Here is a 16571-nt window from a genome sequence, read left to right as displayed (position 1 = left end):
TAGAGCAATGGATAGAACACCTGGCCTGAAGTCAGACTTTCTGAGTTAAAATCTGGCCTTAGATGCTTTACTAGCTCTGGCCCTAAGCAAGCCCTTTTGGACTTAGTTTTCCTCAATTGTAAAAGGAGCTGGAGAAGGAAACAAGCAAACCACTTACATATCTTTTCCAGAAAAACTCCAAATGGGGACACTACTGAAATACTAAACAAATGCCCAATGGATTGTGTAATATGAAGAGCACCACAAAGTGGTCCATGTGCTGAAGGTGAAAGTTATCGAAGGAATAAATTTTCTTAGTGGCAAAATGGGTTTGAGTTAGAGAACTGTGTAGAATGGTCAATGCCCTTAGAGTAGGAGCAAGGTAAAGAATGCTAGACTATAGTGGGTGAAAGTTAGGTATGGTTATGTAGGTGAGAGTCGTCTCTACACTAGGCAATGGTGGGGATAGTGGGAGTTGACTTTAATTTTTCCTCCCTCTGATTAATTAATCACATATCTCTTAAGTGCTATTGTCAGACAGATAGACACACATACACATTTGGTGTGGCTGAGCTCACCTCTTTTGGACATTGCTACTCATTGTAATAGTGCCGTTTACTACTTTATACTTAATGGTTTAAGTGACTTTTTGGAATTACTGAAAAACAAAACAAAACACTAGAAATAATTCCATTAATTAGCTGGATCTTTTGTGGAGGATTCATAGAAAAACAGGTTTAAAAAAAAAAACCAATCAGCAACTTCTTCCTACCCCTTTCTACTGATGCCATTTTTCTAGTGTTTCTCAGAAAGACTGTGCTTCCACCACCACTTTATCTCCTATTCATATGGAGAGGACCCCCAGATTAGCATTTTGGGGAATAAAATTTATAATGATGAGCCTATTACTCGATTCTTTTGTATATCTAGAAACATGCATTTCTGACTTTTTTTTTCACCACTAAGTAAAACATTAGCAACCCCAAACTCAAAATTATGGATTTATGAGGAACTTTTCTGTTTTGTGTATGTGTGTTGTATGTATATTTAAAATTGCTACCAAAGTGTTGATATATTTTCTTCAATGACAAAGTGATAGGGAAATTTAAGAAAATTATTTTCCTGTGAAATAGGCCAGGGATATAGATGAACAATGGTCAGGAACATAAATGGTACCACTGGAAAGAACAGGTCAGCTAACTCTTGGGGTTTAATAAGAAAGGGGCGGGGCTAGGGGCAGCTGAGTGGCTCAGTGGATTGAAAGCGGCTAGGCCTAGAGACAGGAGGTCCTGGATTCAAATCTAGCCTCAGACACTTCCTAGCTGTGTGACCTTGGACAAGTCACTTAACCCCCATTGCCTAGCCCATACTGCTCTTTTGCCTTGGAACCAATACATAGTATTGATTCTAAGACAGAAGGTAAGGGTTTAAAAAAGGGTGAGGAGGAAGGATAGACAAAGATTGAAATGCCATTTAGAGTAATTATTATGAAACTTTAGTCTTATAAACACTTTGGAACCCTTCTCTTTTTATATAGGAGCATTATTTCCATAATATGGTTAGGTTTTATAATTACATTAGTATAGTGCTGTGCAATTGTCTCATACCAGAAGTAGTACAATAACTTATTAGCTCATCTTTGCCTTTTGTAATCAGGCTTGTACACTGCCATAAATCATGATTTTGTTGCTCCCATTTCTCTTGTTCAGAAATAGTTGCTTGCCAAATAACATTTAAACTTAGTACAATAACTTTATAAAATATGATCCAACTTATTTTTCCAGTGTTATCTTTCATTTCTCTCTTTTTAAAATTTTGTTCAGATAGCCTTGCTATCCTTCAAATATAACTTGTGCTTTTCTGCCTTTGCTTAGTTTACTTACCCATATATTATCAATTTGTTCTTTCACAAAGTTTTCTCTAGCCATCTCAGCTAGATACTCAATATATTTATATTTAAATAAATGTCTGAACTACATTTTTGTCAATAAAGTCTTCCTGGTGAAATTTCTTGTTCGTTGGATTGTTGAGTTTATGCTTTGTATTTTCAAGTGGATTATAATTTAGTTTTTATTAACTTTTAGACTTGTTTTGAGGACAAGGATTTGCTTTTTTTATACTTCCACATAGCATTTAATGGTGTCTTTATATACAAAGTTAAAGTTTAATAAATATTTGTTGGTTAATTCCTTTTATTGCATTTCTAGTACAGCTTTTCCCCTTTCTGTAAAAGTTCTAAAATCTGAGGGGTAAATTAAATCATTAAAGACAATATAAAGAGATACTATAGTTGAATCAATCTATAAAGTAAATAATTTTATATTGTGAGTAATGATTCCTTGGTCAATCTGTTTGGGAAATTTAGATGTTCTTATAGTACAATTGTGTCACAACAAAGCTATCAAACAAAGGTTGCTAGTTAAGAGATTCCTTGAAATTATAACTGAGCTTCCCCCCAAAGTATGTTACTACTACATGATATATATGAACCAAGTAAATATTTCTAATTATGTCATATTTATAATACTTTAACTAACTTAGTTTATGTGTTAATTTAGGGGTATACATAATGCATTTTTTTGTGGATAATAATCGATTATAAATTTGGTTTGCAAATCATTGGATTATAATAAAATATAGAGAAATTTTATATTTCTCAGAACTTAATTTGAAATATAATTTGTTTTTTTAGGGACCAGTTACTCTCCACAAGAAAATTCACATAACCACAGTGCTCTTCATAGTTCAAATTCACATTCTTCTAATCCAAGCAATAATCCAAATCCAAGCAAAACTTCAGACGCAGTAAGTATAGTGTGACCCAGGTAAAAATTATGCTTCCATTGTTGGTACCAGGAAAAATGAAATATACTTGTCTAGCAAAAGACTTTTAAAATTTACATTATGTAAATTCTTTACTTGTAAGATAATTTTTCATTCAATAACTTGTTCAAAACTTTGGAATTAGGTTTAGGCCAAATAGTTGGGAAGTAAGGTAATATTTTGTTATTTCAGTAGTATTGTAACTGAGTGTACATTAGTAAGTCTATCTGAATCATAGTCTATTTTCATGCTTTAGATGAAAGTCTCTAGAATCATGGTGAATGATTTGAGAGCTGTGAAATTATTTTTGTAGATAGTAAACTTATTCTTAAATTATTTTAATGTCTTTTATTCTAATATTTTACCCCAAGAAATATGCAACTGTTGACCCATCTCCAGGATTTTATTTTGAAAAGAAATTCAGAATAATAAATTATATGTCCAATATATGTACTTTAGAACATCTGGAGGATTTTTAAAAATGACTATAAATCAACTTTTGCCTAAAAATATACAAAGAAGATATCTAAATCCTAAATCTTTCTTTATGTACTTACAAATCTTGCCATCTTCAAGACTTGAAAATAATGGATGTTTTTTCCTTCTCTGCCTTGGAAATATATTGAAAGGCATTTATATAGAAATGAACTGTTCAAGTTCATTTTTTGTATGATGATTCTTTCTGATATCACATTAAAACTTTTTGGTCACCAAATAACAATTTACCTAAGAGGATATAACCAGCTCCACAGATATTGTGACTTTTTTCTCTATTAATTAAAAAAAAAAAGTTGGTTATAAGGAGACTTCTGTTTCTTGAGGGAAGGGCAGAGGAAAGAAGGTAGAGAAACTGAGATTATTTTATTTGTGAAATGGATGGGTCAGAATCATTGATAAAATAAGCTGAGAAGTAATAGTTGGGATCACCCAGTGTTATTGTTATTAAGAATTATAAAAGTATCTGACTCATACCCTGTAGCTTAATTTAGCAAATATCATTAAGCTTTAGTTTTTAAAAAGTGTGAGATTTTTCTTAGAAAAAAGTGAATATTTTGGAATTAGGCAGTAATTGGTGGCAAAGCTAATTTATATCTAGGGTTGTTATTTCTTATTTCCTTCAAGATGACTTATTTATTTATTTATTCATTCATTCATTCATTTATTTTTTAGGTTTTGGGAAATTTATTTAATTAATTTGGCATATTTTTCCGTGGTTACAAGATTCATGTTCTTTCCCTCCCCTCCTCTCCCGTCCCCCAAACCTCCTGTTGTAGTCAACACGCAATTCCTCTGGATTTTACATGTGTCATTGATCAAGACCTATTTCCATATTATTGATATTTGCACTTGGGTGATCGTTTAGAGTCTATATCCCTAATCATATCTTCATCAACCCATGTTACCAAGCAGTTGTTTTTCTTCTGTGTTTCTATTCCCACATTTTTTCTTCTGAATGTGGATAGTGTTCTTTCTCATAAGTCTCTCAAATTATCCTAGGTGATTGCATTGCTGCTAGTAGAGAAGTCCCCTACATTCGATTGTACCACAGTGTATCAGTCTCATTGTAGAATGTTCTTCTGATTCTCCTCCTTTCACTCTGCATCACTTCCTGGAGGTCTTTCCAGTTCCCATGAAATTCCTCCAGTTTATTATTCCTTTGAGCACAATAGTATTCCATCACCATCAAATACCACAATTTGTTCAGCCATTCCCCAATTGGAGGGCATCACCTCATTTTCTAATTATTTGCCACTGCAAAGAGCTCAGCTATAAATATTTTGGTATAAGTATTTTTCCCTGTGATATCTTTGGGGTATAAAAACCCAGCAGTGCTATGGCTGGATCAAAAGGCAGGCAGTCTTTTAGCGCCCTTTGGTACCAGTTCCAAATTGCCAATGGTTAGATCAATTCACAACTCAACCGGCAATGTATTAATGTCCCAATTTTGCCACATCCCCTCCAACATTCATTACTTTCCTTTGCTGTCATGTTAGCCAATCTGCTCGGTTTGAGGTGGTACCTCAGAGTTGTTTTGATTTGCATTTCTCTGATTATTTGAGATTTTAGAACATTTTTTCATGTGCTTATTAGTGTGATTTCTTTATCTGAAAATTGCCTATTCATGTCCCTTGCCTATTCATTTCCCTTGCCCATTCATCAATTGGGGAATGGTTTGTTTTTTTTGTACAATTGATTTAGCTCCTTATAAATTTGGGTCATTAGACCTTTGTCAGAGTTTTTTGTTATAAGATTTTTTCCCAATTTGTTGCTTCCCTTCTAATTCTGGTTGCATTGGTTTTGTTTGAACAAAAACTTTTTAATTTAATGTAATCAAAATTATTCATTTTACATTTTTAAATTTTTTTCCAATTCTTACTTGGTCTTAAAAATCTTTCCTTTTCCCAAAGATCTGGCAAGTATATTATTCTGTGTTCATCTAGTTTGCTTATACTTTACTTCATTATATTCAAGTCATTCTCTCATTCTGAATTTATCTTGATTACTTGATTAGTTGCTGGAGTCTTTTTGCTAGCATTCTATTTAAAGTTTTTGCATCTGTGTTATTAAGGAGATTGGTCTATAGATATTTTCCCCCTGTTGTTGACCTACCTGGCTTTGGAATCATTATTATATTTGTGTCATGAAAGGAATTTGGTAGAACTCCTTCCTAGCTTATTCTGTCAAATAGTTTGTATAGTATTGGCATTAGTTGTTCTTTGAATATTTGATAGAGTTTACTTGTGAAATCATTAGGCCCTGGGGATTTTTTCTTAGGGAGTTCTTTGATGGCTTGTTCAGTTTTTTTTCTGATATGGGATCATTTAAGTATTCTATTTCTTCTTCTGCTAATCTAGGCATTTTATATTTTTGTAAATATTCATCCATATCACCTAGATCACCATATTTATTGCCAAATAAATACAAAATAGTTTGGACAAAATAGTTTTTAATGATTACCTTAATTTCCTCTTTATTAGAGTTGAGGCTTCCCTTTTCATCTTTGATACTGTTAATTTGGTTTTCTTCTTTCCTTTTTTTTAAATTAGGTTGACCAGTACTTTGTCTATTTTTTTTTCAGAGTACCAGCTTATAGTCTTATTTATTAATTCAATACTTCTTTTACTTTCAATTTTATTAATTTCTCCTTTGATTATTAGGATCTCTAGTTTTCATCTGGAGATTTTAATTTGTTTACTTTCTAGTTTTTTAATTTGCATGCCCAATTCATTGTTCTCTGCCCTCCCTAATTTGTTAATATTTGCACTCAACGATATAAATTTCCCCAAGTACTGCTTTGGCTGCATCACATAGATTTTGAAAGGTTGTCTCATCGTCATTTTCTTCAATGAAATTATTAATTATTTCTATGATTTGTTCTTTAACCGATTTTGGAAAATCATTTAATTTCCAATTAATTTTTTAATTTGCCTTTCCTTATATCCTTACTAATTATAATTTTTATTACATTATGATCTGAAAAGGTTGCATTTATTATTTCTGCTCCTTTTCTTTTGTTTGCCATGTTTTTATGCCCTAGTACATGATTAGTTTTGTGAGTGTACCATGTGCTACTGAAAAGGTGTATTCCTTTTTGTCCCTATTTATTTTTCTCCTCATATCTATTAAGTCTAATTTTCCTAAGATTTCATTCACATCTTTTACCTCTTTCTTATTTATTTGTTGGTTTGATGTATCTAGATCTGATGGAGGAAGTTTCAGGTCTCCTAATATAGTTTTACTATCTATTTAGTCTTTGACCTTCACTAGTTTCACCTTTAGAAATTTTGATACTATACCATTTAGTGCATACATATTGAGTACTGATATTTCCTCATTGTCTGTACTGCCTTTTATCAGGATGTAATTGCCTTCCCTGTCTCTTTTAATTAGATCTATTCTTATCTTGGCTTTCTCAGAAATCATGATTGCAACTCCTGCCTTTTTCTCAGTTGATACCCAATAGAGTTTTGTTCCATCAACTTACCTTTACCCTGTGTGTGTCTACCTGCCTCATGTGTGTTTCTTATAGACAACATATGGTAGGATTTTGGTTTCTAATCCACACTGCTATTTGTTTGCATTTTATGGGTGAGTTCATTCCATTTATGTTCAGAGTTGTAATTACCACCTGTGGATTCCTCAACATTTTGATTTCCTTAGTCCTGCCCTTTCTTCTCTCACTATTTCCTTCTATACCAATGTTTTGTTTTTAATGAATCCCTCTAATTTCCATCCTTATTTTACTTCCCTTTCTCCCCCTCCCTTTCTTATTCCCCTATTATTTTTCTTGAGAGTCTTTTTAAACTCCCTGCCCCACCACTCTCCCTACCTTGTATTCCTTCCCTCCCCACCAGTCCATTTGTTACCCTTCTACTTCTCTATAGGGCACAAATCAATTCTGTGCCCAAATGGATCTGATTGTTCTTCCCTCTTTGAGTCAATTTCAATGCACATAAGAATTAAGTATTTCTTGTCTCCAATCTCTTTGCCCTTCCAGTGCATTGATGTTGTCCCCTACTCCCACCATGCACTTCTTTATGAAATATAAATTTACCACATTTGGTCTTCTTTTAATATTAATCTCTTTTTTTACCTCTAGTTTTATATATATTTATGCATACATATATATTTATCTTGACATTTTGTCCTATACAGTTGGTCACTGTCTCTCGAAGTATAATTCTTGTAGCTACCCAGGTGATAATTTTTAATTTACCAATATTATCTTTTCTTATAGGAATACAAATCATTTTTAACTTATTGGGTTCCTTATTGTTGTTGTTGTTGTTTTCTTCTTTTTAAATTTTTTTTAATTACCTTTTGGTGATTCTCTGGAGTTCTTTGTTTGGGTATCAAATTTTCTATCTTTTTTTTTCTGCCTTTTCTTTATGAGTGCTTGGAAGTCTTCTATTTTATTAAATGACTATACTTTCCCCTGCAAGAATAGAGTCAGTTTTTCTGGGTAGTTGATTTTTGGTTGTAGACCCAGTTCTCTTGCTTTCTAGAATATCATATTTCATGCCTTCCAGTCCTTCAGTGTAGATGCAGCCAGATTCTGTGTTATCCTAACTGTGGTTTTATGGTATCTGAATGACGACTTCTTATCAGCTTTCTTATCAGCTTGAAATATTTTTTCCTTGACTGGTAGTTCTTGAATTTGGCTATGACATTCCTGAGCATTGTCAATTTGAAATTAAATATAGGAGGTGATCTGTGCATTTTTTTCAATTTCCATTTTCCCTTCATGCTCAAGAATGTAATGATCTTCTGTTAGTCCAATAATTCTTAAATTGTCTCACTTGTATCTGTTTTCAAGGTCTGATGTTCTGTCAATGAGGTGTTTCATATTTTCCTCAGGTTTTTCATTCTTTTAATTTTGTTTTATAGATTCTTGCTGACTTGTGAAGTCATTTGCTTCTAGTTGTTGGATTCTATTTTTTTAAAGTCTGAATTTCATCCCTGGATTTTTGGTCATCTTTCTGGTCTGATTTTCTTTGTAGGTCATCTTTAATCTTCTTTGCCTCATTTTCATGCTGGTTAATTTTGACTTTCAGGACACTATTTTCTGTTTCCAGATGACTCAATTTGGTTTTTAAGTTCTTTTCCCAGTTGTGATCGGCACCTCTTAATTGTTTTTTAAATTAAATATATTCTAATTTATTAATTTAGTTATCTATATTTATGTAATTATATTAATTGATAATATTAATTTAATTAATGGCTCGCTGAATCCTTAACTGCCCTATTGATGAGATTAAGCCAGGGCGAAGTAGATCTGCTGAGCAGGATGTGCACTTAGGCCAAAACCTCAAGAAATCGTGGGAGGGCAAAATGGAGTGTTTGGCTGTGACTAGGCTGCCCTCTCTGTGCTTCTCCTCCAGCTGCTTTCCTGCCACCTGTATTCAATGCCCTGAGCCTGGCACAGCTGTGCCAGCAAGGCTCTCCCTCTGGACTAGAGCCTTTGCCCAACCAGAGACTCTAGCCATTCCCTGGAGACTCGGCACTGTAGGTGAGGGAGGGGTTGTAGGACCTTCCTTCTTCCCTTCCCTTGAACCCGAGTGTTTAGGAATTCAGGCTTTGTTGGGCTATGCCTTTTAAGTTGAATCTAGTAGGAGTGCTCCCCAGCTCTGTCCTGTTGTTAGATTTGGTTTTCTGTCCTCTCCAAGGACTGTGTTTTTGATTGGTGTGGAAGGATTTTCAGAGGTCTGGACTTTTGCTGCATGTAAGCCACCATCTTGACTCCTCCTCTCTCCATGATGACTTTTAGAGGAGATAAAAAGGTATAACTAGGAAGAATAGGGAATGAGGTACTATATATTAAAGGTATTTTTCATTTGTGATTACTTTTTAGATTTCAAATTGCCCTTAGATTAAAGGCAATCTGTAGTACCTTTAAAAGAGGAGAGATCTATGTTTTTGGAGTATAGTTTATTTTTACCCTCAACATAGACAATTGTAGGTTCAAGGGACGAAGAATAAATCAGGAATAAATGTTTGGGAAGTTTCAAAACATTAAAGGCATTTACAGACGTCTGTAGGAGAAGCAGTTGTTTCCCTACTAGAATAAAGAAAGTACAATTTCCTTTTAATTGTCACATGTAGAATAGAAAGTATTATACTTTGTGAAATAAAAAGGATCTTTGAGGATGTTGGTTGTCATTTTAAAAAGAGAACTGTCTATTATCATCTTCACCCTGATCTAATCTGGGAGGTGGACAGTGTGAGGAATTAACAATAATAATATCCTAAAAACTGGGCTGTGTTTTCTATAGTGGGGAAAGTAAAAGTGATTTAATGTAAAGAAAATGTGCCTTATGTATACTAATGATCTGGATTCTGCCACCAGCTTTGATACTGTCCGTCTCTAATTTTAAACAATTCAGAGAACATTCAAAGTCTTGACTTTTAATCTATGAAATAGAGAGGATAGATTAAAAATTTTTATGTGTCTTTTAAATGTGAAAAGTGTTGGATTTGGAGAATAACTTGGATCTGAATCTTAGATTTGTCACTACTATCTATTGACCTAGGGGATTTCTTAAGTTTCTTAACCTGTCTAGGCCTCACACTTAGCATTTATAAAACAAAGAGATTAGACTAAATAATAATAGCATTTCATATCCTTCATCTTAAACAATTACATAAATGAGTATCTGATTCTCAATGAAACTCAAATTTAACACACAATTGAGCTCTGACACTGAACCAGATAGGACATTTTAAATCAAAGCCCCAGAGTCATTTCCTGAATTGTTCTGCATTCTTTAGTGCCTCTTATAGGCAGTGACTTGGGACCAAATCGGATTTATGGAGCTGCTCCTGACGAGAACAGCCCATGAATACGACCTATTTTCAATATCTGCTCCCATTTTAGTTGGATAAATTTTAGTGTAGTCTTTTCAGCCAACTGTTATTATTAAGAAATGTTCAATCCCAGTTTTGAATCTAATAGCTATTAAATTTTTGCTTTGACATAAAAAATTTAAAGAGTATTCTATTAATTTCTATAGTAATAAATCTAGGATCAGTAATGAAATTGAGCTTTTTAATAATTCTACCTTTCATGATTGTAGAACCAGTTTTACCTTATCATTTTTCAAAAAAGTATTTGAAGGAGAGATTAGTTAGTGAAACATGAATGTAGTGTTTTGGATATATCATTATTAAAAGCAATCAGAAAACTGTAGCTATAACATTGAGAACATTTAATATTTATTTAATATTTTATTTTAAAGAAAGTTGTATTTTATCACTTAAAAAAAATTACTGCTAATCTGCTAAGGAGTGTACTAACTTTGAACTTGTTTTGTATCCTATTTTGTGGAATTACCTAAGGATATTAAATACTTAATAAGCCTAACTTTTAATTGAAGGCAGCCTTGTTCCATATATTATATGTGATTTTCTATTTTTACATGATAATTGATCTTCTTTATATCTTAACCTCTTAAGCATGTGGATTTTTTTCTTTTTTAGTCTTATGATTCTGCAGATGACTGGTCTGAACACATCAGTTCTTCTGGGAAAAAGTACTACTACAACTGTCGAACAGAAGTTTCACAGTGGGAAAAACCAAAAGAATGGCTTGAAAGGTATTTTTTTTTTAAACTTTTAAAGGAAGCATTAATGTTTATGTTTTCCTGTAGATTAAAATATTATGTTTATGAACACCACTGTCCTGTTGAATTTATAGTTCCTTGGCAGACAGCATTTTAAATGAAGAAATATTTTCTGACAGTGCAGATGAACCATATGCTCTTGAGCTTACATTTTTAGAAAGGCAGCCTTTGGATTTATATAGCAAGAAAGCCATTTCTGTCAAGGGACTCTGGGCTTTGTTTCCACACATCCTGACTTATTCTGGGCAGGTTATTTTTCAATGCCCCAACAACTTTTAGTATAAAGCCTTTCTATTCAGCACTTTTTGAATGGCCCCAATGGATAGTCCTTGGTCATAATTCTTTTTATTTTATACTTTTATTTATTTAAGTTTTTTTTTCACGTTTATAAGATTAATTTTCTTTCCCTTCCTTCTTCCCTCCCCCTTCCCAGAGCCAACAAGCAATTCCACTGGGTTGTACAAATTTTATCATTTAATACCTTTTTTCATGTTATTCATTTTTGCTATAGAGCAATCTGGCTATACTTCCTTAGAAAATATGATTTAAAAGAAAGTCTTGGAGAAAAGCTCCTATCCTAGAAGCAATTCTTTGAATGAAAGCACTTATTTTGGTACATTAATATTTTCTGCTATAATATTTTCTGGAATTGTCAATACTTAATAAGCTTAACTTTTAATTGATGGTAGCCTTGCTCCATATATTCATTAGTATTATGTGTTTTAATTCTATTTTTATATGCTAATTGGTCTTCTTTCCAATTAATATTGAGATGATGTATGTAAAAAGGAAGTCTTAGTGGAGTAGGGTGGCAAGACCAATGAGAAAATGAGAAAAACTGCATCACACTCTTAATTATTTTAAAGAGCATAAATATAGTTGCAGGCATATTTATTTTCTCAGGTGCCATTACTGACATACCAAACATAGTATTTGCTCTGTTAACCTAAATAAGCAAATACTGCCTTTGTTTAAAGAACCACATAATTGCAATATAGTTTGAATTTATAGAGAATTTTATTCTGTTCTCAAGTGTGTTTTAAGTTACATTTCCATATTCCTGGGAGTTTAAAATTTTGTTCCCACCTTCATTCAGTTCCAGGATAAAAATATTTCTTCCTATAGATTCAACATAGTTTCTTTATAAACATTTCTTGGCCTAGGTATTCTCCTTAATTCCCCACTCTCCTGTTGTAGTTGTGATGAAGGAAAAAAAAATCATTTCTTGTTTCTCAAGGAATTCAAATAAAGTAAATATTGTTTTCATTTCACATTAATCTGTAGCATTTGTTTCTCCATTCAGGGCTCCCCTTCATACAGGACTGGGATATAGGTGAATCTCATTGTAGTCTTAGCTTTGTTATCTTGTAGCAGTGTGCTTTTGGGCAAAGCCATTTGGGTCATTCACCTGATTTTTCATATATGTAAAGTTCCTTTTGATTCCTTATCTTTTGAGTATAAAGCATAATGTAATCATTGCTTTCAAAATTTATGCCCCAAACTTAGGATTGGATAGAGGGTTAAAAAAAATCCAGTAGTACTATTTCTTATCCTTTAATAGCTGTGAAAGACCAGTAGTATCATCTGTACATATGCTGCTGAGGGTGAACCTCATTAGAACTGGTTGTAATGGGAATGGACTGGTAATGAAAAAGGTGGGGTGTGATCTTGCAGCAACCTAAAAAAGAATGTTGGTCTACTTTTGTTTCCTACCTTTTCCTCATCCCAGCTGAACTACAGCTAAATTTATTACCTCTACATTCTGCACTTTGCTGTAATAAATCAATGTACACAAATGCCTATATGCCAGTGTGCTATTTCAGATCTGTGAACAGTTTTTAACTTGTTCAGAACTCACTTGTAATACATAGATCTAAATATTCTTCATTCAATTTTTACTGGGCATGTGCATATTTTTTTTTTCTTCAGAGAGCAGAGACAAAAAGAAGCAAGTAAAATGGCAGTTAACAGCTTCCCAAAAGATAGGGATTACAGAAGAGAGGTGATGCAAACCACAGCCACAAGTGGGTTTGCAGGTGGAAGTAAGTATTATTTTTGTGAAACAGTGTCTGTATAGCTCTACTTTTCTCTAAACTTATTTACTTTGCAAATATGTATGTGTTTACATTTATATATAAATAGTATATAATGCCTTTCTCTTAGTATAGGAGGTGTGTGTAGATACAAAAACCTGAATGTATATGCAAATGTGTGTGCACATGTGCGCGTACACACACATACAGCTTAGTGTAATAGATTCCTGAGAGGATATATACCTCCCCCCAAACCCCCATTTAACCATTTGACATTCAAATCTGGAGATAGTGATTTAAAAATAATGACATAGCATTCTAGCAATACTAGTTCCTACATGACAAATTCTTAGATTTCGGAAATCTGGGAAAATCTTAAAGTGGATTTATGTATTATGTTGCCCAGCAGATTATCAAGGATAGACTTTTATACATGTACTTTTGTAATAGAATCTTTTCCCTAGATTTGTTAATAATGCTAATTCTAGGAATTTAATTTGCCTACCAGTATAATATCCTGGGAATTTAACTTCAATCAAGTGTTTGCTTTTAAGTGCTATCAGTATCACAGTATAACCTTTACCTGCTTTATTCAAATCAATAAAAAAATTATGGCTACTATATGGTTTACAAATAGTAAGCTGAGCAGCACTTCAAACTGTTTTTTAGACAGTTTAATGTTGTATAAAAATTTGTCAGAATTGGTCAACTCCTTCTGAATGTTGCCATGAAAAATGTTAAATGATAGTGATACTAGATACCTTTTTTAAAAAAATCCAGATAGCAGAAAACTGAATCTCATAGTTATTGAAAAAATCCAAATTATTCTCACATTAAAGCTGTTCCACAGTTAATTGACTCTAGCCTTGAAGGGCCACCAACACATTCAGTATTTTATTCAAGGGACATCTTTAGTACTTTAACCCAATAAGAGTTTACAAAATAAGAATGTGATTTTAATCAAGTTGAGAGATAGAGATGAGGAAAGACAGTTCTGGAAATTCTTACAACAGTATTCTTGGGGTAGGTGAGTGGCTCAGTGGACAGCATGCCAGGTCTGGAGTCAGGAAGTCTTGGGTTCAAATATGGCCATAGACCCTTCTAGCTGTGTGACCCTGGACAAGTCACTTACCCCTCTTGCCTAGCCCTTACCACTCTTCTGCCTTGGGAACAATATACAGTATTGATTCAAAGACAAATGGTAAGGGTTTAAAAAACAAAGTAAAATGTTACTCTTTTGGCTAAAAACATTTTTTTTAAAAAACAAAAAATTATGTGGCAATGCTAAAATGGTGTTCTGCTCTTTTTTTGGTGGTAAATAAAAAATTTAAGAGGATCAAAATAGTAATACTTTTTTATTTCTTTTCCATAAAAAAGTCTTATGTGGTACAAATAGTTTTGGCCTCCTGGTAGCTTATTCTAAGTTCTGAGAGTTGAAAAATAAACAAGTAACTTTGGTTTAGCCATATTCATTCATTCATTTATTTAAACCCTTACCTTCCATCTTAGAATCAATACTGTATATTGGTTCCAAGGCAGAAGAGTGGTAAGGGCTAGGCAGTGGGGTTTAAGTGACTTGCCCAGGGTCACCCAGCTAGGAAGTGTCTGAGGCCAGATTTGAACCCAGAACTTCCTGGCTTTAGGCCTGGCTCTCAATCCACTGAGCCACCCAGCTGTCTACCAATTACCCATAAATGACATTCATTTATATTATCTTCTTTGCTCTTTAGGAAAATCCCATGAATGAATAAATCTAAAAGTTGCAAAATGCATTTGTAGGGTTTTATATTCACAATTGGACTTCTAGAAATTAAAGTATGCTTGTGCTAATGGTGAAATTCATCTTTGAACATGTCTAGTGGTAATATTTAATCATTGAACGTATAACAGTAGTTGTTATTATTTTTTTTTGTGAAGAATTTATTCAACATAATTAAATAAGTAATTCATGTTCTCATTTGGTCATTCCATTGCGCAAAAACTGGCAGAAATTTGAATTCTAGATCTAAGAAAGCAGACTAAATAGTATTTTGTTGTTTTTGGTGTTACTTAATTTTTAAAGAATCACTTGTAAAATCCTGTTGTGTAGGTAGAAACTATGTAGCTTTATGTTAACATTAACTGTACTGATTGAATTTTTAACATTAATCTAAACTAAGGTATATACAAAAATTGTTCTTGTTAAACATTAGGAGATATGTTTTAAAATAACTCTCTTTGGAAAAACCTGTGTGTTTTAGTCTGCTTACACTTGAACATTGTGTGTGTGTGTGTGTGTGTGTGTGTGTGTATGATATGTAGGTTATTTCTTTCTAAATTAGATGTGCAATTAGGAAAATGATAGATAAAAAATGTGTTTCAGATTGTATTCACAAAAAGAACATAGTCCTCATTTTCTCTTTTAAATAGCATGGGAATGCTCTCCTGGTTCTTATTGGAACTTTATTTTTATGAAATATAGACCTATGTAGAAGATCTAGAGTTTAGGGAGAAGCTTGAGGTCACCAGTTTCTTTTGTACAGTGTTAGTGCAGTATAAGAAAGGAAAAAAAAAGTTCTCTCCCACTTTGTTCTCTTGGCTTTCTTCCACAAGTATCCTATGGGCATAACTTTTGGTAGGACAACCTGCTACTTCCTTCATCTACATAGTAGGGGTTCAAAATTCTAAGTACTTGACGCTTACAATTTGTGTGTCTAAGCATAGAAACAGAAGGGTAAAAATTAGACCGGTAGTTTCAGAGGCGTAGTCCTTGCTGGTTCTTTCTTTACCACTTAAGTCTTGGAGAGATACTTGTGACATTGAGAAGTTGATTTACCCTAGGTCACCCCCTGCTCCTGAGTTTCAGAGGTAAGAACTTGAACCCAAGTCTTCCTTTCTCTAAGGCCAGCTTTATCTACCATGCCATGTTATCTTTCTTACACAGAGAATTAGGAATTTTTAATCCTTCTTCCTTACTATGGTATAGGAAGTGATAATTGTTTATAATAACATGGCCTAATTGAACACCAAAAAGACTTTGAATGTGTTTAAAAAGTCTGAAGCATTTTTTAAAATGTGTAATTTTTAGCCAGCAAATGATGCAGGTATGCTATAATTTCTCCTTCAACTTCATTATTTCTCATCTAATATGTCCTATAGAAAGTAATTTCTTCAGTTTTTCAGTCAGTATAGTGATTATTTTCTAGAACTATGAGTGAAATTTGTGTGGTTAAAATTTGTTGCCTGCCCAATTTTTGGTTCACCTACATGTATTTTTGGAAGAAATGGCACATCTTTGCGGTATTATAATGTGAAAATTTTAACTAGAACATATTTACTCTTTTTATATAATTAATTGGGCTGATATTTAGTGGGTAAATGAATTTTATATATAGCTAAGCATATTTGCGGCCTAACAGTTTTTGTTTGGTAAATCAGTAAAGGTAACAGTCATGTAGAAAATTAGACCAGGTATTGGGAAAACTGTCTTTGAAATACCACTTTCCCATTTGCCTAGGGAAAATTATCTCTTGGAGAATCAGTTAGATTCCTTATGTAACAGGATAGTTACATTTCATTTTTAGGATAACAATCTACACAGTAAACATAATTATTTGCTCATCTATTTGTTCATTTA

At 33.1% G+C, this 16571-nt stretch overlaps 1 protein-coding gene across 2 annotated transcripts in view; it reads left to right on the top strand.

The window, feature by feature from the left end:
• The window catches only part of WAC (WW domain containing adaptor with coiled-coil), a 107115-nt gene that overhangs the window by 39900 nt on the left and 50644 nt on the right, over positions 1 to 16571 (top strand). For both annotated transcript variants that reach the window (XM_056800063.1, XM_056800064.1), the window contains exons 4-6: positions 2672 to 2784; positions 10780 to 10895; positions 12852 to 12964. In XM_056800063.1, coding sequence (XP_056656041.1) covers positions 2672 to 2784; positions 10780 to 10895; positions 12852 to 12964 — 342 coding nt within the window. The remainder of the gene's footprint in view (positions 1 to 2671; positions 2785 to 10779; positions 10896 to 12851; positions 12965 to 16571) is intronic.

The sequence above is a fragment of the Monodelphis domestica genome, chromosome 5 (assembly GCF_027887165.1).
Source record: "Monodelphis domestica isolate mMonDom1 chromosome 5, mMonDom1.pri, whole genome shotgun sequence".
In the NCBI taxonomy this organism is placed as follows: Eukaryota; Metazoa; Chordata; class Mammalia; order Didelphimorphia; family Didelphidae; genus Monodelphis; species Monodelphis domestica.
This window is presented reverse-complemented; position numbering and strand designations above follow the sequence as displayed.